The sequence below is a fragment of the Panicum virgatum genome, chromosome 9N, assembly GCF_016808335.1.
Source record: "Panicum virgatum strain AP13 chromosome 9N, P.virgatum_v5, whole genome shotgun sequence".
NCBI classification, from domain to species: domain Eukaryota; kingdom Viridiplantae; phylum Streptophyta; class Magnoliopsida; order Poales; family Poaceae; genus Panicum; species Panicum virgatum.
Window position 1 is genome coordinate 62,741,918 of NC_053153.1, and position 26,102 is coordinate 62,768,019.

Sequence of the window (26,102 nt, forward strand, 5' to 3'; positions counted from 1 at the left end):
GACATTTGTGAAGAGAAAGTCTGTTACCGCTAATCCTTCATGTACTTGAATCATTTTATATTATTGTATAAAAACATAATCGCAATTCGAATACTTTTATTATATATGTACTGTACAATTATACTTTATGTGTTATATATATTATTTTATATAATTTTCACTTAATTATCAGACTCAATTATAATTTTCATTCAATAATGGATTACTCAACTAATTTTATTTATTTCATGAAATTACATCCACATTAACACACTATACTCTCTCACTAACACACACAATCTCACTAACACAAACTATCTCTCAAACTCACACACTACTCATTAATATCATGAAATTGCTTAATTTTATCTAAAATTCACTTTTTAAATGTTAATATCGTGATAGAATCCACTTTCTGTCGAAAAGCAACAGTTTGAAAAAATTTGTTCACCTAATATATTTTTTTACATGGTCAAAATAACAAATATGATTTCAAAAAAGTTAGATATTTCATTGAACCCAATCACTTGAATGCAAATTAATTATTTTTGTTGCGTGTATCAAGTTTATATAGAGATAAGAAATTTTGTTCCATAATTTTTGGAATCATAATTTTATTAACTGAATTAACAAATGAAAGCCAATTTTAAAAGAGAAGTAAAAAGAAACAAAAACAAATATAAGATTAGGCGGGAACGAGGGAAAACGGGCCCCTTTTGTCCCGGGTGGTAGATCCACCCGGGACTAAAGGTGGGCCGCGGGCTGGGAATTTTCCCGGCCCGCCAAAAATACCTTTTGTCCCGGGTGGAGCCACGACCCGGGACAAAAGGCCCTTTTGTCCCGGGTGGTGGCTTCACCCGGGACAAAAGACCCCCCCTTTTGTCCCGGGTGGAGCCACCACCCGGGACAAAAGGGCCTTTTGTCCCGGGTCGTGGCTCCACCCGGGACAAAAGCCCGCCTCCCCATATATTTCTTCCCCTCTCCCCCTTTTGAAACACTTAGCCTTCTCTGCGCCATCGATCCTCCTCGCCGCCGTCGTCCTGATCTGCGCAGCGCCGCCGTCGTCTCGCCCATAGCGCCCCCTGCTCCGCCGCCGTCCCCGAGCGCCGCCCGAGCTCCGCCGCCTCCACGCCCCGGCCGCCTTGGACGACGACCCCGCCAGGCCACTCACCGGTAAGCCACCGCCAGCCGAGCTATTCGCCGCCACCGCACGCTGCGCGTCCTGCTTGCGCTGCCCCCCCGCCACGCTACCGCGAGCACCGGAGCCGCACGCCCGTACTGGTGCTCGCACCGCTTCGCGCCACCGCCGCCTGGCCCCATCGCCGCCGGGACAGCCATGCCGCGCCTCCCCTGCTTTGCGCCGCCGCTAGGGCACGCCGTCGCCGTCCACCCCGCCGCCACGGCGCGCGCGCGGGCCCCACCGGGCCGCCGCCAGCCAGCCGCCGCGCGGACCGCCGCCGGCCAACTGCCGCCGCGGGTCCCTTCTCCCCGCGCCTGGCGCGGTACCGCCACCGCGCTGTGCGTGGCTGGGCGGGGAAGACGCCCTACCACTGACCATCGGGGCCCGCTGGTCAGTGGAGGGAGTAGGGGGGATTTTTCTTTATTTGTTGATTGATTTCGGCTGAAGCTTGTAAAATCCGTATAAAATCAAAGGAAAATGGGAAAAATATGAAATACATTTTGTTAGATTTGTTAGAGTAAGATCTATGGAGGAAAAATATCCATGATGGCGAAATGACCTCTTTACCCCTGCAAAAATTTAGATTGTGTTTAGTGTTGATTAATTAGTTTCTATAGATATGTTAATTTACAGAGAACTCCTAACGTCCGCCATCCCGGCCCGGACCCCGCCGCGCGAGCCCAACGTCCCCGAGCGCCGCCGACCTCACGCCGCCGCCCAGAGCCCGCGTCCTCCGGCTCGCCCCGCCTTCGCCTGTGCGAGCCCAATTATTTGTTTAAATTAGTTTAGAAATTAGTTTAAATATGGATTATTTGTTTAAATTTGAAAATATAGATTATTTGTTTAGAAATTATGTTGTAAAATATATATTATTTGTTAATTTGTTTAATTTTGATGACAAATAGGGTGTTAATTACTTTTGAAATTATATTATTTAGAGTTCATGTTATTTAGAGTGAAATCATAATTTGTTGTTTAGAGTAAAATCATAATTTGTTGTGTAAATAAAGGTATATTTACAAATTCTCGAAATGTATGAATGTATGTATGTGTAAAGTGAGTTTAAATTTCTTTTAAATATTTCATGTATATTTCTTGAATTACTTAGAGAATATTTCTTGACTTCATCCATCGATCTTTACTTAGTGAAAAAACCGTCTAGAATATTTCATATATAGATGATTTCAAGTTTATTTCTTGAATTACTTAGAGAATATTACTCGACCTCGTCCATCGATCGGTACTTAGTCAAATGCTCGCAAATATGTGGATTATTTAGAGAATTTTTTTAAGGGTTTTATTTGTATTCATATTTTAGTTACGATGGACCCGCGACACACAGACGCGGAAGACGAACAGTTCCTGTTGAATATGATTGGCGAAGGTCAAGGAGATGTCCCTGAACAAGCTGATGATGGCAGCAATACCGACATATATTTGAATATGTCCGGTGATGGAATTGAGCCACCATCTATTCAGGATGACGCTGCTGCTGAACAAAGTGCTAATGTACATATCACAACTATACTTATTTATAGTGACAATCATATTTTCATCTGAATCTATATGAATACTATGAATGTTTTTTTTATAGCCGTCTGGATCATCGTCGCAGCAGAAAAAGACGAAGCGAGGCCCAACAAAAAAACTAGAAGAGCGGTTCATTATAACGGAAGTTGGTCCAGATGGCGAACCGATCGCTCCAGAAGCTGCCGCCAAAAAATTCATAAGACAATCCGGATGTATTATCAGGGACCACATCCCGATCAGCTTCAGGCTCTAGAAAGCTTACCATCCAAGCGAGGAACGGGATGCGGTACCCGAAAGAGAAAAAGAATGGTGCTGGCGGGAGCTTAAGAAAAACTTCACGGTTCCAGCTGAATCCGAAGAAAAACTCTTGTACCCCCCGAAGTAGTGTCTGTGCTTCCAACGCAAATGTATAAGCTGCACCAGCACTACATGCGTGCGATGGCCGATTGCATCTTCATGCAGGGCGCAAAGATTAAAGATGACGATTTCTTACGGGGGGAGGCCATTATATGGATAAACTGTGAAGAAATTTACCAACTGTTCCATCAGGAGGCCCTCGACATCTCTATGGTCGGCTTGTGGGTTCTGTATGTATTTTACAATCCTTACGTATTGTTTTGCATGATCTCAACATACTGATCTCTTGATTTATTCGGTATCATGTAGAATGGAGATACATACTTGCAGAAGAAAGGGATACTCTCACCTCGGCTTCATCGACCCAATTACTTGTAATTGGAGGCTTCTACGTGACAATTCCGATAAGATATTCCAAAACTTGTTCAAGTACATAAGCGTTCATCACAACAAGCAAATGATATTGTTTCCTTACAACTTTGCGTGAGTGATTCCTTCCGTCTAACTCTTTTTATTCTGTAATCGAATTGTTTAAACCTTAACTACCAAGAACTGCCTTCGTATAATCTTGCAGTGAACACTTTGTCCTAATTGTCATAATTCCCGAGAAGAGCCTACTCGTGGTTATGGACTCATTGAGGAGACCTCCAGAACAATACGAAAAATCTTCTTAACATGATGAAAAAGTAATTCTACCACTACTCCGTCGATGACTGATAATTTGAATCACTTTGTTACTTGACTATAATTGTTCTAATCATGCACAGGGTTTGGAAAGAATTCGCTAAAAATCATCCAGACAAATTTGACAAGGAATTGAAGATCAAGACAGATTTTTCGGTACGCACTTGGATGATTCGTTGCACGATTCATTAGTTTTATTATATATTCATGTAAATACCTGATAATTTCTTCTCTCTTAAAGTGTATGAGGCAGAAACCAGGCACTGTATTGTGCGCATACTATGTGTGCGAGAACATCCATGGTCTGGTAGGTCCTCCAAAGGGCTGGACCGATTGGGAGGAGGAAGTATGTAAAAAACTTGTTAATATTTGAACTCGTATTTTATTTAGACAAAATTAATTATCCCCTTTTTCCATAGGTCGGGGAGATGCGCGATAAACTCATACCGGAGGAAAAGATTATGGCGATTCAAGAACAATTCTCCGGATTTATTGTTGAGCAAGTCCTCGATCCAAAAGGCGAATTCTACTATGATGGAATATCTAATATTGACAATCATAGCAAATATGACAATATACGCGTATATATGTAATTAAGAACGAATATACCTATGTAAATATATATGTGTGTCTATGTATTAAATTTCTATTTATGAGTATGTATGTATGTATTAAATTTCCAAAAGGCGAATTCTACTATGTAATTAAGAACGAATATACCTATGTAATTAAGAACGAATATACCTATGCAAATATGATGGAGTATGTATGTATTATATATAAGCACTCCAATAATATATATGTGTATATATATATTTATATAATATTGGTCCTAGACATTTTCATATGTAAAGGAATTCACATGTATAGATATGTGTATACATATATATATAAGTGAATTAATTTATATATGAAAACTATCTAGGTCAAATATTATATAAGTAACTATATATATGTATATATTAGTGGAGATCATACACACTGAATTCCCATACATAAGTTTAATTGAAATGCAAAAGTATAATTGAAATAGAAAAGGAATTGAGAAAAGGAAAACATGAAAAAGGGACCTTTTGTCCCGGTTGGTAACACCAACCGGGACAAAAGGGTGCATCAGCCACGTGGGCGCTGGCAGCACCTTTTGTCCCGGTTGCTAGACCCGGGACAAAAGAACACCCCCTTTTGTCCCGGACTGGCGTTCCCGGTTGGGAAACCGGGACAACAGGGGTTTCCCAACCGGGACAAATCAACGTTTTTGTAGTAGTGATTATTGCCTCTATCTTGGCTGTGGGTCCATAGTAGCAGAGAAACAGAAGCCATTTCATTTGATCAAAGCTTAATATGAATTTATTTTGACTATCTCACAAGAGTTTGGTTGATGAAGTAGCTAGGTATTATGATCTAAAATGTAACCAAGCTACTGATCCCTTTGAACTTGTCTTCTTTATTTCTCGAATTTGGATTTTTGTCTACAAAATATAATGTTGGACAGAAGGCCGATCTGTTGGTTTCAACAAATCATTTTGATTCATGTCACCTTGTAGTTTGGTATCTTTGCATCTGTCTTGACGATTGGAGCAATGATTGGTGCTCTGACTAGCGGCTGTCTGGCAGACGTGCTTTTTTTTTGAGGGGTCAACGGAGAGGGAGAGAGTCCCCCACCTGATTTCATTCATTCATAACAGTGGCCCATAAACAGCCTGATTGTTTGTAAGTACACGGGTTTTCTAATGGTTTTACATTGCCAAAGAAAAAACTGAGCACCATTGGTCGCTGACGACCGCATCGTCTCGTGGCAGTCTGCAACTCCACGCTCGGGCTTCCAGTTTGCACATATGTAAGAGGTGTGCAAGGGGCATGTCCTCCTGGCGGAAAACAATCCCGTTCCTTCTCTTCCATAGCTGCCAACAGCAAAGCAAGACAAAGGTGTCGAAGTGTGCACTCGGCAGACTCGCTGCCTGCCTAGGCTGCGTAGGTCACAAATAGAGGAATCTGGGCAAATACGGCAGACGTGCTTGGACGCAAAATGGTGAAGTAATTCAACTGCTGGTCGGGATAACTCACGTGGTTGCTCATTTTCATCCTCATGATATCACTTCCATTCGCATTTATCACAGACCATGAGGTTTGCGGCAGTTGTAGGCATTTTTGGTTGGATTACTGTATATTTTGCCAAGGTATGCTCCACCATCAGCTATTCTATTTCTTCATATGTTATTTTCTAGCTACAAATCTATAATGCTTTGCCTGGAATGACATGAAGGATGCTATGATGCTCTATGTCGGAAGGGTTCTGTTGGGCTACTGTACCGGGGTTCTTTCCTATGTGGTGAGCACATATAGTTGGTTTGTTCTCAATATGCACCTGAATTTTCATTTTTCTAAAACTTTGTTTAGACAATGAACACATGTTCCAGCCTCTGGGAAACAGCAAAAGTTTGTACACAGCTTTAAAAACTTCCTTAAGACCTTGTTTTATTTAACAACATCCTATTTACCTGCACTAACACATCCTGGGGTTATAATAATAGGTGCCTGTGTTTATATCTGAAATAGCACCAAAGGATATCCGAGGGGGCCTTGCAACCTCAAACCAGGTTAGAGAAATTGGAGCCGAAGTGATTCTTTTTGTTAGTGAATCTTAAGAAGTAATACGGGTACTTTTGCATATGCAGTTGTTCATCTGTTCAGGGTGTTCAGCTGCTTACATTATTGGAGCACTTCTTTCATGGCGGTCTTTGGTTGTAGTAGGTAATAACGATTTTTTCCTCCAATACAGGGAATAACTATATCTTTTCATGTATGTTGTCCAGCATCAAGAGAAACTAATGCAGCATTTCATGCAGGATTAGTACCTTGTGCGGTCCTGCTTGTGGGGCTTTTCTTCATTCCAGAGTCTCCAAGGTGGCTGGTGAGACGGTAACTGATTTTGCTGTAATATGGTCGTGATGTGAAAAGTTGATTTTTCTTCTAGTTAATTGCATATATTTGCTAGTTAGAAGTAAATAACATAATTTTTTATTGTCCATGGTTTTCATCTAAGGATGGCAATCATGTGGCAGGCGATTTTTACCGTTCTCTTTGTTTCCAAAGATATGTGTATTACAAATTCTGAACTCGTTGATTTTTACTTATAATAACAATATTTTGTTACATTCATGATTTGTTTCTCATCGCAACACATGGTGAAATATATCAAAGTAATAATAAAAATATAAAATATTGCCTCTTTTGTGAAAGAAATCCTTGACTGAAGCGATAGCTTCTAATTGTACTCTATTCTTTGATGATATTACAGGCCAACATAGGGAGAGAGAAAGCGTTCCATGCTTCATTACAGAAGTTTAGGGGGGAAGATTATGACATTTCTGAAGAGGCTACTGAGATCAAAGTTATTTATTCCCAACACAACTTCCATTTATCAAACAATGTGGACCATATGATATTCAGACTAAATATTTTATTCAGGGTTATATAGAATCAAATCATAGATTACCTAAGGCAAGGATTCAAGATTTGTTTCAGAGAAAAAATATTTACGCAGTCACGGTAAGAATTATATTAACTTGATTTATTAAAAAGACCTTATCATTTTCTGGTAAAAAGAAAAAGTTCAGAAGTTAATGGTGCAAGCTATTATTTTCTGGGAAAGCGTGAAAGTTCAGAGCTAACTCTGTAACTTCGATACCCAGGTTGGTGTCAGTCTGATGATTTTTCAGCAACTTGGAGGAATAAATGCCTTAGGCTTCTATACAAGCTATATCTTTTCCTCCGCAGGTATATGAACTAGATAAATTATTTTCGCCTGACAAAACGAGGTATCCACAATTTCTCTTTCCTGAAACTTCAGGGTTTTCTGGAAAACTCGGGACCACCTTGATTGGCATTATTCAGGTTCAGGATTAGCCACTTATTTCAATAAAAGTAACTGGTCATAGCATTTTTTTCTATAATACATTTTTTTCAGATTCCAGTCACATTGGTTGGGGCCCTTCTCATGGATAGGAGTGGAAGAAGAGCTCATCTTTTGGTATGGACACTCCAAAACTGACCTGGCGTACACACAGGAAAAATAGAGTGTGATGTGTGATATTCTTCTGATTTTTAGGTCTCTTCATCTGGAACATTTCTTGGCTGCTTTCTAACCAGGCTCTCATTCTATTTTAAGGTAACATAAACGTTTTAGTTCCAATTTACAGAGGAACAGTTCAGTTTGATTTCTAAAATTAGCAATTAAATGGTATTAGTATTTACAAAAAAATATTGTTAACTGTTGAACTTTATAGCATGTTCTAGTTTGTCTCTGTGGTTGTCTATTGATTCATTCAATTGTAAATTTATTTTGATTCCTTTGGTCCATGTTGGTTATTTGAGAGTGTGTTTGCACGCAGTCTATAGCTGCAGTTGTGAATGTTGCGCTCCTTGAATTTCTAAAGCCCTATTTTAAAAGCAGGAATTTCATCGAAAATGGTTCAATTTTCGCTAGGATTAAGAAATTTTTGTTAGAATATTTTGGATCAACTAGCAGTAGATCGAGTGGGAGTGCTCACTGATTCTTGAGGGACTCGACCTAGCCATCACTGGTTCGTTGGGGAAGGACTGCTTCCCTCGACCTAGCCATCACTGGTTCGTTGGGGAAGGACTGCTCTAGGCAGCGATGCGGGGCGCAGAGGCGTCGCGGTGGCGATGGCGAGGTCGGTGAGGGCCGGACGCAGCGGGTCGCCGGAATTGTGGAGGGCGGCGCCGGTGGTGCTTCCCGTCGCTGACAGCCCTTCTCCAGATCGGATTAGGGTTATGGGCGGTGGGGAACTGATGGCGGAGAAACCTCATGTCACGAGCCGCTAGTCCCCATCTCCTCTTTATAGGGCTGCGCGACGGGGGCCCACCAGCCTCATCTTGGGCTGGGGCGTCCCCGATCGGACACGAGTCAAGGGCCCAGTTTGCCGTTGGGCCAACTGACGGAGATCAATACTAACATTCTCCCCCTTGATCTCAACTTATACTTTTAAAATTATTCAACTTGAACTTAACTCTTTACTTTTTCTTTACTTGTTTTGCTCTTGGTCCTCATCTCATTGCATATTAGTATGTAGGGCATGGCTCGTCATGACAGTTATCACTTACTGATTAACAGCCACAATACACCTTTCTGTATTGAAACAAGACCTTAACATTTATTTGGGCCCTTTAGTAATCCAGAAATCATAGGCCTCCCGTAAAACCCATGTCGACTTGGGCGGTAGGTCTTTGGTAAGCGGATCCGCAAGCACTTGCTTGATACTTTGGTGCTCAATGATTTCATATGATTCTGGATTTTCTCCTTTGCAACATATAACTCACCGTCAATGTGTTTGGCGGCACACTTGACATATTGCCATAGGAGTGAAAACATTCGAATGATATATTACTGTTGTCTACCATTATCAATTCCGGGTAAAGGTTTTCTCAACCATTTTGACTGTCATATATCCTCATATTATGCTAAAATTTGGGTATACATAACCCATGATATCACAACTACTTTGCTTTGGAGCTTTTCCACAATAAAACTCCAAGCGCGAGTGTTAGCTACTACTGTGGGCTTCACTAAACATCTCGCCAGAACTTAATTATTTCTACTCACAACCTTTTGAGAGTACATGTTCCTTTCTTACTTAGCATGATGCTGACAATACTTTGCAAAATTGCAAAATATTCTATAACTCCATTCCAGTGATCTATTGCTGGACTGGACTTCTGCCAAAATATCCCGGATACTTGAGCTATGTCAGGGTAAATTCTTTTGAGCACTAATTTTACTTCCAACAGCTGAAGCACATGGAACCTGTTTTCTTTCGATCGATCTCACATTGGTTCCTGGAATACTGAAAATTCCAAAACTATTACCCTTGATAATAGGACAGGCGTAGTCTTCCTCGCATGCATACTATATTTCTTTAGAATTCTTTTCTAAGTATGCTCTTTGCGATATTCATAATACCCCTTTTCCTTTGTCCCAGTGAGTTTCCATTTCTAGAGCGAATGGGTCTTCACTGAGATTTTTCTTATCAAAACTAAAGGTCATAATAACCTTCTTCTTTGAACCTTGCGGGAAAGGTATTTCCCATCTTTGCATATTTGCAATTTATCATCTTGCATTTATCTTTACTTAAAACCCAAAACTTTTTCTTTGTTCTCACAAAACTTACCACTGTTTTGTGATCTGATTTCATCAGGTGGTATCCTAATATTCTTTTCTTTCCATAACAAAAACTATTTGGTTATGTCATGTGTATACTTTCTTGTACAAATCTCCGTTGGGAGATATTGCTCCAACATACATCTGATACAATTCTAAAAGTGGTATACTACCAGTGTCATTATGATTCTAAAAGAATCCTTTCATGAGACTACAAGAATGTCTCATCATAACTTATCTTTTTTCTTTGCATAAAGCCTTTTGCTACAAATCACGCTTAGCAACTTTCCAATTCCCTCTGGAGTCACATTCTAATCTTGTAGACCCATTATAGCCTACTGTATTGGCTCCATTAGGAACTTATTCTATGTTCCAAAATAATTTTGGAACTTGCCTCATGACATCTTCCATGGCTTCTTGCCACTTCGATGAATGAGCGCCTCTCATGACTTCTCCAAATGAGGTGGAATCACCTTCATTTGTACTTCTTCACTTACGTACATTTCTTATCCTTTAACAATAGATGACTAGACATATTGCTTTCTGTCTGGGGCTATTGCCGCTCTTTAATGATAAAAGACAATTGTCACCTCAACTTCTATCATATTGTAATGTTTGAAACATTGGAGTGAACGTACGGTTCCACTTCTCTTCAAGCCTTAGTTCTCGACATACTTTGCTCCCCCAGATTATCCCATCTATTATAAAGATGAAATATCTTTTAGCTTTTGTTTGGGTTTGGTCTTTCCAAGCCTCATAGGGTGTTTTAAGCACCATCTTTTCTTTTCGGTTGCTTTGCGGCTCAACTATCTTTTCTTTCTGTTGAACCTGAAAACCTTCAGGAATCTCTTCTTATTACTATGGTAGGGGTATTAATGTTATGGCCGTTGTACTCCCTTTATGGTCAAATTCTTCTTTAATAGATCACTCTTGTTTTAAAATGCATCGTATTCATCCTTGAGGGGGATTTAAATTTTAATCTTTCTTGTCTTTCTAATATTTCTCCTCCTCGAAATATGGCACAAACTTTGCTGCCATAATTTCGAAACAATTTCTAACACTTGCAAAACGAGGAGTCTTTCATTACTTAGTTTATTCACATGATCAAGTCATGCAAAACAATGGGAGTACCATTTCCTCATTTCATCAAGAGCTCATCAGAGTTCTTCATATTGTTACACTTTTAAGAACTCATCAGAGTTCTTCATATTGCTATACCTTTGCAAGTCATGCTTACATTCTTGACTTTTGGTTCATATACCACTTTCTTTTGTCTTTCAACTATTTTCAAGTCACTATCCAACATGACACTATTGAAATGCATGAGTATTGCTGGGATAGCTTAAAAGGCTCTCCCAGACTTCTTCTCTTTTCTGTGATACTCAAGTAGTACATGAGTTATCACAAACTTTCTCTGCCATGCAGGACATGAACAACTTTGCTAATTCACATGTTTAATTCAACGTTGGTCGAATTGAACATGCATCTTATTCATTTCAACCATTGTCTTTACTATTGAAGGACAAAAAACTATTTTATAGTGACAAAATTTTAGTCACAATGACTAAAATATGGATATATACTTTCTTTTCTGATTAAATCTTCTTGTTGGTTCCAATTTAATCAGAAAATTTAACAAATGATAATACCATGAAAAACTTTCGAAGCAGTTGCGTCTCTTTTCCTTTTCAACCAAAAGGTCAGAATGACGCAAGCTCTTTTCTTTCTTAACCTCAACAATGCAGCTGAGTAAACTCAAAACTTTGTTTGTAGCGTTGAACAAAATCAACTTTTCTTTGCTTATTTCTCTCTACTGGGAAGAATTGTATGTCTTAATTTAACGTTGGTCAAAATTAAAACATACATTTTTCCGGTACTTTCAATTCTATATCACCGTTGGGTAAAAATAGAATTAATGATTAGAATTAAAATTATAATATTGTCATCATCAACTTTGGTCAGAAAATGACAACATTAGAATTAACTTTAACTTTCTTTTCTTTAAGAGCAAAATAATGCTCAACTTGACACTTAAAATGGCAAAATTAATGCCAAAAAGTCAACTTTGACTTAAAACAGCCAAAATCTTTTTGAAACTTAAACTTTAAATGTGGCTTTTACCCATAGGGTAAAGCTCATCTTATCTATCTTTATTGCAGCGGAAAACTTTTCTTTCATATAGAAAGAATTCTTTGTCCTTCGCTGTTCTCTGAAAAATTGATCACTTTGATGCAAAATTTGTCAGAGAATTAACCTTGAATACTAACTCCAAATAAAATTATAATATTGCTATCATCGTAGGTTAGAAAATAATAATACCATAATTTAACTTTAAACAAATATCTTTCTACTCCTCTATTTAAATTTTCCCATTGGTTCGAATTTAAATATAGGATGATACTTTTACTTTGCAACGGAAATATGAAAAAACTATATTCAGAAACATTACTGTACACATTTATTCTCTAAACAAAATACCCGTTGGTGCAAATTTGAATAGAGATGAAACTATCATCAAATTCAACAGAACTTGAACCAAAATGCTTCTGAAATGATGAAACTGAGCTCTTTACTTTGGACTCGGCTAAGGAAAACCGGCCCGCTCGACGGCGGCGCGCTCACTTTGTCACACCCGATTTCAAAGAACAACCGGATGTCTCCCATGTGTATGCCAGGATCAGTTAAACATACACACAGTGACTTTAAGTGAACCATTACAGTGCCATTACATAACGATACGATAAAATTAAGTACAAAAAGACCCGTAGGCCTAAAACAAAAATAACATAAAGACGTCCAACGGGTGTGGGTCTTCCATTATTCCACAGGCAGTCGTCCGGGGGATCGCCAGCCTAGTACGGAGCATCGGGGTCGAAGCCGTCATCTTCCTGGTACTCCTCTTTCTCTCTAGCTTCTGAGCGCCGATATGGTAGAACATAGCAGGGGTTGAAAAGGAAACGGTGAGTACATCAAAATGTACTCCGCAAGTGTGGGAAAACATGACATGTGGCTGATAGCAAGGAAGGCTTATACAAGTTTTGACACGCACTTAAGCCAACTCCCTAGACTCAACAAAAGCATCCTATTTACTAGATGTGATTACTCCAGCCCTTGACCAAAACCATCTCGATTTCCATCCGGACAATCAAGAACCACCACCAGATTCCATCTGATTCACCAACCATACCACAACCAACCAACCATTCCCGAGCCCACTAATCATAAAGAAGTCCATAGCCACTCTTGTCCGCGAGCATGGCTAATATATCAGGTTTACACTCTGCAGAGGTTGCACACTTTACCCACGAGTCGTGCTTTTCCCTCACACTGAACACCACAAAGGCGAACAGCCAGGGTCATCACACTACAAGGCCTTTCAAAGGTTGTTGATTCCCACCGGTAGACACCCACTGAGGTTTCACCGCTAACAGCAAGTCTATTATCCCTCCACTGCAGAAGCCCCCTCTTGTGCCACTCAACCGTCCGACAATGTAAACAGGTGGGACAACCAATTAATTGGCCAGGTCTAGAGCCACATAGATCTCGTGGTTGCGCGTTTAAGCTAGGTCACTTGTCCATGAACCGGTCCTTTTAATCTGAGCAATTACTAGCACCAACCCAAACCACCAAAATGTATCCCAACCACCAGAACAAACCCCTGCTCAGATTCCCTATACCATGTTGCTACAAAAATTACCATCCCGGTTGCATAAGACCATTAGTCAAGTTATTATTAACCACCCAGCCCAACCATGACTGCGAGCTAAGCATGACTCTATTTGACCCACGACTCGAGGCTTCAAGGAAGGTATAAACAAAATACTAGTAAACCATAACATGGGATTCCAATTTAGACTCAGCATGCATCAAAAGTAAACTACTCTAATAAATATAAATAAATGGGTTCAAATATGATCAAGGACACTTGCCTTCAGCAGGTGGATGCTCTTCAAACTCGAACTCTTGGTCCTGGAAGTTGGTGTACGGCTCACTTTCTACTCGCGCAAACACACCGGAAAGAAAAGCACATAACAACAATAATAAATAGTACACCAATCATTCTCAAATCACTGCACAAAGTAAATTAATGCATTCTACTCGTTGCTACGAACGTGTGAGTGCAAGAATCATTAAAAACAGAACTATAAATAAAAAGATATAAGTGTTATAAGATATAAGGGTTTGTCTGTAATACTGCGCAAATAACAGAGATTAAAATGTAACGGGTGTACTGTAGCATGAATAGTAACCCAAAAATAGTACTAAACATGTACTGCAGTGTGTAGGAGACAAGGATTAGGACCAAAACAGTGATTAACAAGGTATTCAGGGCTAGAAGGCAAAGTTTGCAAGACACATAAAAATTGTGCTGCAATAATAAGTAAGGGCAGGGACTGGAATGAAAAAGTAGCATGTGCACAAGCAGCCCTCACGTGGGATGTGTTAGTGTACTGTGCTGTGGACTCGGTCTACGGGTTCCATGGACCAGGGAAGGATGAACATCCCATCTAATATGGACCGTAGATCCTAGATCCAAGGGGTATGCATCACATCTAATATGGAACGTAGATCTTAGATCCAAGGGCTCACAGGCCTTCTTCTACCTCTGGACGGCAACGAACACGACCAGAACGTGAAGCGCGGGGACAGACCTCCATGAACGTGAACAGAGCTCTTTGCTATATCCCTAGATCGATCTACGCTCCACGGAAAACGCCCGGAAGCGGAAAAACGGAAAGCTCTCGGCACGGGGATCTCACCTAGGGCGCTGGGAAGAGCTGCGACGGCGCGGTTCGATCTCCAGTTGGAGAGAGCTCGAACTGGGACTTCCTGGAACGGCGACGACGAGCGACGTCGAGCGGCGGCGGTTCCTCCTGGAGATCCTGAGACGAGGAAGAGGGCTAGAGATGGGTGAGATAGGGCCGGGCGGCGTCGCGCCGATGGGCAGAGAGTTCATGGTGATGGCGACTACTTACTGGAAGAAGAACGACGACGACTCGGGATGAAAGGAAGGAAGTTCGTGCAGAAGGGAAGGGCGACTGGCGGCGCCCCGGTTTATAGAGCGAGAAGGGGCACGGGAATATCGCGGCTGCACCCGTCAATCCGTCATTAGCGCACACGATTGCCGCGGAACATGGCCGTCAATTTCGGAGTCCGTTGCTGCAGCGAGGGCGCCCGTTCTCGGATCGATGAGTACGTCGAGGTGTTGCTGCTGCCGGGTTGGGCTCGGCCCAGGAGAAAGGATGTGAGTTGGCTGGAACTAGAAGAGAGAAAGAGAGAAAGAGTAAGTTGGGCCCTAACAGGGCTTAAACGACTACGACGAACGAGCACATGAAGCCCTAACAACGATCACACATTTGCAAAGCAAAAAGGCCTAATGCATCTATCCAGCATGAATGCACAAAGAAAAATAACATTACTATAATTAGAGTTTCAGGGTGTTACAAACCTACCCCCTTAAGATGAATCTCGCCCTCGAGATTCGCTGACGTCGGGAAAGAGATGAGGAAACTCGGCCTTCAAGTCTTCTTCCTGTTCCCATGTAGCTTCTGCCTCAGAATGGTGTTTCCACTGCACTTTACACATGCGAATCCGCTTGTTCCGAGTGACACGTTCTGACGTCTCGAGAACTTTAACTGGGTACTCTGAATAAGATAGATCCTCCTCCACATTTAGTTCTTCCAGTGGTAACCGCTCCTCGGGGACCCTAAGGCACTTCTTTAACTGCGAGATGTGAAACACGTCGTGCACACCCGAGAGCTGTGGTGGCAACTCTAACTGGTAAGCAACCTCTCCTTTCCGCTCAAGAACTCGGAACGGTCCGATGTATCGAGGTGCCAATTTGCCTTTGACCTTGAATCTGCGAAGGCCTCTGATCGGTGACACTTTAAGGTATACGAAGTCCCCGACTTCCAAAACCAGTTCTCGGCGTCGAACGTTTGCATAACTCTTCTACCTTGACTGTGCCGTCTACACACATTCTTTGGGTCCCATCCTTCTTTGGCACAAAGATCACTGGGGCTCCCCATGGTGAGGTACTAGGGCGGATATAACCCTTGTCTAACAGCTCTTGGATCTTCTCCTTAAGCTCAGCTAACTGATTGGCATCCATTCTATAGGGCCGCTTATAAATAGGTGCAGTGCCAGGTACTAACTCAATGACAAGCTCAATTTCACGGTCCGGTGGCATACCTGGCAGTTCTTCAGGGAAAACATCTGGAAATTCACAAACAACCCTGACCTCTTCTGTTGCATTAACTTGGTTGAGCCTGACAGCTTCCATCGACTCCCTGGTGGCACTGTACTCGACTGGAACACCATTGGTATGCTTTAGCTTGACCGTCTTTGTAGCACACTCTATTACTCCGCCATACTTGCTTAGCCAATCCATCCCCAGAATAACATCTAACCCCTTGGAATCCAAGACGATGAGATTGGCAAGGAATTCTACCCCCCTTATATTAATATTCACATTAGGGCACACCTGCCTTGCAACCATGTCTCCCCCAGGAGAATTAACTATCATCTTGTTTTTCATCCAAATTATTGGCAGATTATATCGGTGTATGAACTGAGTTGATATGAAACAATGTGATGCTCCAGAATCAAATAACACTGTTGCAGGATTTGAGTGCACAGAGAACATACCAAACACTACATTAGGAGCGTCTTGTGCCGACTCGGCTGTAACATGGTTGACCCTCCCCTGCATGTAGTTCTGCCGTGGTGGTTGTTGATTCGGGCCTTGTGCCTTCTTGTTAGGGCACCTATTGGCAAGGTGTCCCATCTCCTTGCAATTGTAGCATGGTCCTATGTTGCTGGACCCCTGACCAGTGCGGTTCTGCTGTTGTGGATTCTGGATGGGAGGCTGTGGAACCTGGTACCCAGTATGCTGCTGCTGCTGCTGCGGTTGCTGCGTTGGCTGTCTAACAGGCCCCTGACTCTGGTTGAAATTCCTCTGTGGCTGCGGCTGATACTGATAGGAGTTCCTCTGAGGCTGCTGGTACTGGTAGTGATTTCTCTTCTGCTGGTACTGGCCTCCCTGACTGTACACTGGCCCAGATGGGTTTTGGTTGAAGTGAGGGCGAGTATTGCTGCCTGATGACTGTCCCTGAGCTGACATCTTACGCTTGCGATCCTCATCCAAGATCTGTCTCTCCCTCTCCATGGTATATGCTTTATCAACAATCTTCTGGAAGGTGGGATAGTCACTGGAAGACAGAGCATACCGAAGGCCTAGTGTCAAACCCCGATGGAAACAATCCTGCTTCTTCTCATCTGTATCAATATCCCCAGGAGCATAGCGGGAAAGCTGAGTAAACTTGGTGACATACTCTCGCACTGTCATAGCACCTTGCTTCAAGGCAAGAAATTCCAGCCTCTTCACCTTGATCTCCCCAGATGGCACATAGTGAGCACGGAAGCTGCGCCTAAACTCCTGCCAGTATATCCCCTATGGGTCCTCATGTGCTGCAGTATAAGCTGTCCACCACTCCTTAGCTGCCCCCTGAAGCTGATGAGCAGCAAAGAGCACTCGGTCCCGGCCTTCACAACGTGCTACTTCCAGCTTGCTCTCAATTGTAGCTAACCAATCATCTGCATCCATGGGTTCCTCTGCATATGTGAATGTGGGAGGTTTGAGAGACAGAAACCTCCTAAGTGCATCCTGCGCGGGTGCTGCTGGTGGCTGCTGGGGCACTTGCTGCATGTTGCCCACCACCTGCGCTATCCCTTGAAGTATCTGTGTCTGCATGGCCATCATCTGCATTGGATCCATGACTGGCGGTGCCTGGTTGTCCTGATTTTGTGGCGCTTGATTCCTAGGCGCCCTCCGGTTCCAATTTGGGAGGCCCTGATTGCTGCCTCCAGCCTGATCCTGATCGCCATTGTGGTAGTTGCCGTTCCTAGTGTTCACCATCTGATGAATACAGAAAGATAAGAACAAGGTGCAAAAGGAAACGAGCTATATATGGAATAGAAAAAGAAACTAATATACGAATAGAGAAAGAATATTAAAGCAAGGATTTAAATGAGTAATAGCAACAACAAATAGACTCCCAACTATTTCTTTATTTCATTATCCCAAAAATAAATTTGATGCATTTGTGTGAGTGGCGCCCAACACAATACATTAGCACACAAGCAAAGATCCAAATCATTACAAGTTCCATCACACACTAAATAAATTAAACAAGCCACAAATGTTCATTACATGAATAAATAAACGACGCTTGACGCAACGACGCTAAGACGATTTATTCTATCTAAGGACCCTAAACTCAATCGTCGTCCTCCTCGTCTGCTGGCGCGTCCTGTGATGGCACCACTGTAGCTGCCTCCTGGCAGACCTTCTTACGGGGTGGAGAACGGATGGGATCGGGGCGCTCCACCGGGTCCTCCTCAGCATCGCTGTCCTCCAATGCAAGCTGCTCCTGAAGATCCTTGATGGTACTCTAAGCGTCATCGTACCTCTCGTACATCTCATCCAGCTCGTCGCGGGTCGATAGCAGCTCCCGAAGCAGAATCTCGGTGAGGCGCACCTGCTGAACCAGTCTCGCGTCGGCCAACCTGTTGGTCGCCGGGAAGGTGTGCGCCAGACTGCCGCTGTCTCGCTGTGGGTAGAACTCGTACTCTGTACGCCCAAGCTCACCCTGGTGCTGTCCACAGACGACACCGAGCGCCTGAAGTGCTGCGTCGCGGATGCCGGCGTCGAAGGAGTCGTGTGGTTCGACGGCCTCGTGGACCCTCTCCACCTGGTAATCCCCGTCATCTGAAGTCCTCTTGAAGACGGTGACCTCGACCGTCCAGCTGTAGCCGTGGCCCTGCATTGGGGCGCACCTCCCCACGTAGACTGGCATCTTCTCGTAACCGAGCCCCTCAAGTAGCGTCCGGAGCTCATGAGCAGGCCCTCCTGCGCGAAGTCCGTCGGAGAAAGACTGGGTCTCTGGCTGGTACTCCCAGGTAGCTGCTGCAGGTGCTCGTGGGGAGGGATGTAGCCGGCGTCAGACTTCCTGGCAGTGAGCTTCGTGCGGGCCATCTAAACAAAATTTTTGAATAAAAGGAGAGATCAGCAACCATATTTATTTAAAATAAAGAACGACTGTAAGGTAGAAAAAGAACAGTAATAAATTTTAAGGAAAAGAATGCTAATAAAATGGAGGAAGACAAGAATAAAGCGAAAGAAAAACAAAGAAGTAAGATTTTTAGTAAAATAAAATCCTTATGAGACGGCCACAACTAAGTAGGCTTGCGTCCTACAGTCGACCTGGCTCTGATAAAGAGGAGATGGGGACTAGCGGCTCGTGACATGAGGTTTCCCCGCCGTCGGTTCCCCACCGCCCATAACCCTAATCCGATCTAGAGAAGGGCTGTCAGCGACGGGAAGCACCACCGGCGCCGCCCTCCACAACTCCGGCGACCCGCTGCGTCAACAGCCCTCACCGACCTCGCCATCGCCACCGCGACGCCTCTACGCCCCGCGTCGCTGCCTAGAGCAGTCCTTCCCCAACGAACCAGTGATGGCCAGGTCGAGTCCCTCAAGAATCAGTGAGTACTCCCACTTGATCTACTGCTAGTTGATCCAAAATATTCTAACAATGTTTTTCTGAATTCCAAATGGAGCCTTGAGCTTTATGCATCTTATAGCTGATGATGGGATAAAAAAAATTAAACACCAGCATTACAAACTCCCACTTCATATGTATGAGGCTCCATCGAGTAGCTAGATGGATTTCAGAAATATCAACAAAATGAAACTGACCAACTCAATCAAAATCAAACAGTTGAACAAACATGAAGTAAATAACAATTTTGTGAATGTCCATGGTCTATCAATGTATTATAGCTAGACACAAAAATATAGTAAACCAGTATTTACTTTTCTTTATCTTTTGATTTGCGATGTTATCCATGATCTCTATTCTTACAGGCACAAGGACTGTACCCACAGTTGGTTCCTACTTTGGCCCTTTGTGGCATATTGGTAAAGTTACAATCAGTGAAACTCCTATTTTTATGCAATCTAAATGCGAATTTATCTATTCCATGACTTCAAGCTAATTCTCAGAGAATCTCTACAAAGACCGCTGATTGGGATCAATACTGTACATTCTGAAATACTGCTATGGATCCTTTCTGAAAATAACACCATTGAACTTTTGGAGACTCTACACTGTGATCCTTCTTTTTAATAAAATAGGTATATTACGGAGCATACTCAGTTGGAATGGGACCAGTTCCTTGGATTATCATGTCTGAGGTAAGAATTCCTTGGGTCTGTAAGGAGCTCATGTTTTTCAGCTGTTGATCTCCTGATTTTTTTTTTTGGATAAGATATCTCCTGATTTGTTGCCATAGATATTCTCAATAAACACGAAAGCAATAGCTGGAGGCTTGGTAACCCTGGTCAGTTGGATTGGTTCCTTTGCGATTTCTTACTCATTCAACTTCCTTATGGATTGGAACCCCGCAGGTAAAGCTATTTATCATTGCAAAAATAGGAGAGTAAGGGGGGAAATAGAGACGTTTTGAAATGAGGAATTAAAACAACAGACAATTTGAAAAGAAATATTTTCAGTAGCTGAGGATTTAGCCACAGAAGTATCTGATAGAAGCTGCAACGTGTATATGTTTGGTTGATAACTGTACGTAACTGTTGGATACTTTCTGTATGCAGGTACGTTCTTTTTGTTCTCTGCAGTGAGCTTGGTCACTGTTTTGTTTGTGGCAAAGCTAGTACCAGAAACTAAAGGTGGAACACTGGAAGAGATCCAAGCATTGCTCCAAACCAGCACGTGAGAGACTGTGATGAAGGACGTACACACGCTCGTTACCCGCAATGGATTCAAAACATTGTGGTAAATACTCACCTCTTGTAAATCGTTACCGGCAACGGATCCAAAGCATTCTAGTTAATACTCACCTCTTCTAAATTCTCACCTCGTGTTAAATTCTTGTGATCTGGTGAAGGATGTTTTTATTAGTTTCAGCTCATGTGAATTCTTCTTCACTGTACCTTTTTCAAAATATAAGATTATTTGACTAGGTACGGTCTTTAAGGTCATACTTTGACATTAATATTATCTCTTATGCTACATTGCCAATGACCATAAAAGTGACATCATGTAAAAATACTGAATTTATATGCTATAGTCAAATATTTAAGATAGATGTTGACCAAAGATTAAGACCCTTCAATTTTGGCATGCATCATGCATGTGTGCCCTAAAAGGCAAAGGAAGTGTAATTGAAAATTAGGATTCATGATAATCAAACTTAGAAAAGGAGGAACAATTGAAGACGCATGTGTACTCAGATTATTTCCGTACAGAAATCATTGCCTAAAAATAAGACAGGACTCGAGTAAAGCTACTGAGTTCATTGTTCCATCGCTTGATTTGTCCTCAATAATTAATCTTCATCTTGTGCTTCCAAATTGTTTCCAGGGAACTCTTCCAACCAACAAGGCGTGTATATGAAATACATTTCTAGTTCAGCCACAAAGCCGGCAATTTCAGCATAATCCTGAGGCCATATCTTGTCTAAGTCTTGAAACTTTGCGGTGTTCCAATGAATAATGATAGGCCACTCCTCTTCCGAAAGATGCATTCAGGAAGATGATCTCTTTGTTAGGATGAAATTTTATCCTAGAAAAGTCGGTGTATCCCACGTAGTTCCCTTCAGCCATGTCGGCATGTCGCCAGTATCAAGGACATTATCGTTGTCACAGTCCCATTCAAATTCCGCTTAGTATATCGTAAGATCCAAGGTCCTCTATTTTGCCGATGGTAGTCCTCAAGCGCATGCAGCTTACGTGCAAAGGACCTAAGGTTAACATGATGCTTCAACACCCACTCCATTAATTTGACCATATGATTCATTGAGGTGCCAAAACGAAAAATCCTAGAACCCGTCCTCGGAGGTACACCCCCTTCTCTGATCGCCATCACAGTTCGACTCCCACAGGACACATTCCCATCCCGTCGCGCCGCCGCCGCCGCGTACTCGCCCAGGGTTTCCTGATCTCGTGTTCCTCTGCTCCAACCTTCTTCTAGACGAAGCTGCCGCGATCAGGTCGAATTCGTTCAGATCTCTGGTACGTTTCTACTCCTGCTCTGCCATTTTTGTCCATCGATCGATCCATGCCCACCGCCACCACCATACGTGTGGGTTCCGATTTTTGATCTCGTCCAATTCACCAACAACTTGCAGTCCGCCGTGCTATACTGACCAGATCCGTCTCTCGCGGCCGCCGCAGCCCTGGCGATTCTCGGCGTCGATCGAACAAGAAGAGAGGGGATGGCGGCAGCACTGGAGCTGTCCGACGACCTCGCCGCCGCCGTCCTGCGCCGCCTCCCGCCGCGGAGCCTGGCCGTGTCCCGGTGCGTCTGCAGGGCGTGGCGCGACGCCATCGACGCGCGCCGGCTGCTGCGCGCGGACCTGCTCCCGCGCTCCGTGGGCGGCATCTTCATGAACTACTGCAGGCTCTACTCCCCGGAGCTCCTCTCCCGCCCCACTACGGGCCGCTCCATCTCCGGCGACCTCGAGTTCATCCCCGGGATCTCCCAGGTCGTGGACCACTGCGACGGCCTCTTGCTCATCCAGGCGACCTCGGCCGGCTATGTGGCCAACCCCGCGACGCGGCGGTGGGCGCGGCTGCCACCTTGCCCGATGCGGGATGATGCCTTTCGCCAGATCAAATGCCTTGTCTATGATCCAACCATGTCACCACACTACGAGGTGTTCTTGGTCCCTTCCCTCCCTGGCAAAAACCCGAACCCTGACATGGCGCAACCCAAGTGGCCACCATCATCGCACGCACTGCAACTGCAAGTGTTCTCGTCAATAACTGGGTGCTGGGAGGAGAGGTCCTTTGTTCGGGAAGGAGAGCACCGGGAGGAGGTTCGGGATGAATGCTGCGTCATCGACAGCAAAATCTATTGGCTAGGAGCGCTCTACGTGCTCTGCAGTGGTTTTGTTCTGAGGTAGGCTAGGTATTCCTTTTTAGGATCAAGATTTCCTGGTGTAACTATGGCTAGACTATGCGTTGCGCTGGCCTTAATTTTGTGGCTTCTTCTTCTTCTTTTTAGGATATCCATTTCAAGTGCAAAGTACAGATGGGTTCCGAGGCCATCACGTGTTGAATTTAGGCAGTATGGATGCCTTTCTTTGGGAAGATCGGAGAAGGGGGTTTACTGTGCATTCCAGCATGATTGGCAAGGACTTCGAATTTTTCACCTCAATGAATCAAGTGTTCAAGTGGGATGGGAATTGAAGCATATTGTTGATTTTACATCCTTCGCCCGGAAGCTTCATGAAAGGGACTCCAGTGAGCAACACAAAGGACCTTGGATATTACAGGATATCAACTATTACAAATATCCTTATGACAATGATGAACATAGAGAGATAGTAGAAGACAAGTTTGAATGGAACTCGGACGATGATAACGTTCTCAACACAGAGGATATGGTTCAAGGGTCCTATGAGGGATATATCAGTTTTCTTGGATTCCATCCGTACAAAGAGATTGTCTTCTTGAATGCAGCTTTGAGGAGAGCAGTAGCTTATCATTGGAATACCTCCAAGTTTCAGGATTTGGGCAACATATACCCAGAACATTACGATGAATCTGCTTTTCAATTTGCACAAATAGAGACCTCCTACATACACACACCATGCTGGATGGATGATTTCCCAGGAATTAATTTGGAAGCACGGATTGAAGATTAGCACAGACGTAGAAGCCATGGAGTAAACAGTGTAGTCATGTTTTACTCTGTCCTTGTGCCGCATGTTTCTGTTTGGAAATACATTAAGATCAAGACCTCTACCCTATATACACTGCTGGATTACCTTGATCGTCTTTTACTTCCGAAACAGGAGTGGTTCATCAAATGTTCAAATATAGCGCCATTTCATAATAACAAATTGATGTGCATATTTGTTAATAATGTTTCTAAGCATAGTGGCGAATCACATGGGAACGCCTGTGTTGGCTGCTAGAATTTGAATATTTCGATAGTCCATGGTTTTGTAGGAATTTGTCGTGCTTCACGTGTTTATTTTTCCTAGCGTCCAACTGATCACCTATAGTAGAAATGATATTTTTACAGATAGTTCTCCTTATGTGATCCACTCATGGTGGTCGATTCCTAGGGTGGCTAAACACGTGGAAATGAGTGACCACCCTAAACACACACTATGAACGCCCTCATGCACACCGAGAGATTGGGCCTACGCATCATGAGGCATGGTGTATTGCTATATATTAATGGGCACAAACCTGGTCAAAAAAATTTAGACTAGCGTTATTGAATATTACACTACGAAATTTAATCTAAGGACAACAAAACACTCATACTCCATTTTCAAATTGCAAAATTTCTTTCATTAGGAGAAGACTTCGACGAGCAATTACTCTACTAATACACATTTTTGGGCCAAAAATGATTTTATTTTATACATCTCACATAGATTAAAAAAACAGTAATAGAGTAACTGATGATCATCCTAGAGAAACAAAATGTGCTTTTCTAGATAAAAGTAAAATGAGCAGCTTACGACTCAGCACTCACCATTTAAAGGGTCGATAACTTTCTCTAAACATTTGCATGTCATGATTTTATATTCAGGTAAATCAACAAACCAATAATTGGTATGAAAATACAAAGCATATATGACGGGTCTAGGAACCCGGGGTCCCAACAGGCCCGCTTAAGCGAATTCTAGAAAACTCTCAAATATACGCTCCGCCTCGCCCGACCGGGCTTCGTCTCCTCATGGCCGATTCCCGACTGAAGGAATAGGCTTCCCATGCAAGAAACAGACTGACAGGATCACATGGGCAAGTCTTGGAGGAGAAGGCATCACCCCAGGTCAAAGCTATTGTACTAGCCAACCACTCTCCCATGGGAGCAATGATGGCTACTGACACCACTACATAGGGACTCTACCACTCTACTTGCATGCATGTCCCTACGAGTGGAAGGCAGGAGTCCATCAGCTCCACGCCAGCAGCATAATGTCATGATGACCATACTGCAGACACAACCTTGCCTAGTTGAAGTGGCAGGGCATCCCTCGGGTGGCCACCGTGTTGTACCTACCTGCGGAAAGACCGCTCCGACTGACACGTTAGCTTCTTCTGTAAGAAGCCACCCTTGCTCTATAAAAGGGAGGACACTCCACATATGAAGGGGAGAGGCTTAGTCTCCACACTCTAGTTTTCTAGCTTTCTAATTCTACTCTTTCAGCTGTAACTCCCATCTCCTTCTCTCTCATGAGCACCTAGCTCGAGCAATACAAGCAGAGAACCACCCCCATACTGGACGTAGGGCATTTCAGGCCCGAACCAGTCTAAATCCTCGAGCCATTGTGTGCTAGGCCATATCCGATCGGATGCACGACCAACGAGCAATCGAGTAGTTTGGTAGTCGCCTATTTTTCGAAGCCACAGATTGGCGTCGTCCATGGGGAGCGCGTCGTCCATCCCTTCTTCCATCGATCGGATGGCTCACTACTCCGACATCTCGGCATAGCGAGCTCCAGCGGCGCGGTTCGCTTCGGCTCGCTGAAGTCGCCCATGGCCCCCGTTCACCGTGCCATGGGCGCCTCTCGGCTTCGCTCTGTCCCAGGCCCTCTGCCTCGGGACCGAGGCCCGGACTTCGTCGCCAACTGCCTCGACACCCTTCGCTTCCACGCCAATATATGGAGCTTTAAACAAATACGTGTTCTCTTCCTCTTAAACTCTATCCTTTTGTGCTTTACTTTTTCATTCAAGCTCCGGCCCCTTCGACACCTCGACCTGAGCACTCTCAGCCAGAGTCGCCCGGGCCCCCCACGGGGATGCACCACCATGCGTGCACCATCCCCTTTCCTTCTTGCAAAACACAAACAAAAAGCGATTTTTGTTTTTCCGCCCGAGCGAAAGGGCGACCCATCCTCTTATTATGGCCTAAGTGATTTTTTCGGGCCACTCAACCTACCGGACTCTCATAACAACCTATGGTGAACTAGCAGCTGACCCCAACAGGGCCAGCCCCAAGGCTATATGCTGCAACCTACGGTTAGTGGGCAGGTTCGAAGGAAAGGTGCGAGGGCAAAAATCACTCGGGAACACAAAGAAGGACGGGCGGAACCAGCTTTCCCACTCAAACTAAAACACACGTTTACATTATGAACATTGCATTTGTT

General features: G+C 43.5%; 1 protein-coding gene across 5 annotated transcripts in view; it reads left to right on the forward strand.

The window, feature by feature from the left end:
• Nucleotides 1-23,816, forward strand: part of LOC120688389 (sugar transporter ERD6-like 7) — a 29,737-nt gene extending 5,921 nt beyond the window's left edge. Inside the window, exons 3-20 of one of the 5 annotated variants that reach the window (XR_005681072.1) lie at nt 5,275-5,339; nt 5,735-5,759; nt 5,848-5,907; nt 5,994-6,059; nt 6,262-6,327; nt 6,406-6,481; nt 6,577-6,641; nt 7,029-7,121; nt 7,199-7,279; nt 7,423-7,507; nt 7,581-7,624; nt 7,698-7,760; nt 7,839-7,898; nt 19,837-19,890; nt 20,107-20,166; nt 20,265-20,379; nt 20,584-20,764; nt 21,353-21,635. Coding sequence is in view for 4 of the 5 variants with exons in the window: in XM_039970702.1 (XP_039826636.1) it covers nt 22,206-22,891; nt 22,997-23,639 (1,329 nt within the window). In the remaining variant the exon portion in view is untranslated. Of the gene's footprint in view, nt 1-5,274; nt 5,340-5,734; nt 5,760-5,847; nt 5,908-5,993; nt 6,060-6,261; nt 6,328-6,405; nt 6,482-6,576; nt 6,642-7,028; nt 7,122-7,198; nt 7,280-7,422; nt 7,508-7,580; nt 7,625-7,697; nt 7,761-7,838; nt 7,899-8,344; nt 17,108-19,769; nt 20,167-20,264; nt 20,380-20,583; nt 20,971-21,352; nt 22,003-22,118; nt 22,892-22,996 lie in introns of those variants that run through there. The other 4 variants (XM_039970699.1, XM_039970700.1, XM_039970702.1 and 1 more) reach the window with 4 other exon arrangements.
• Nucleotides 23,817-26,102: the final 2,286 nt, after the last annotated feature.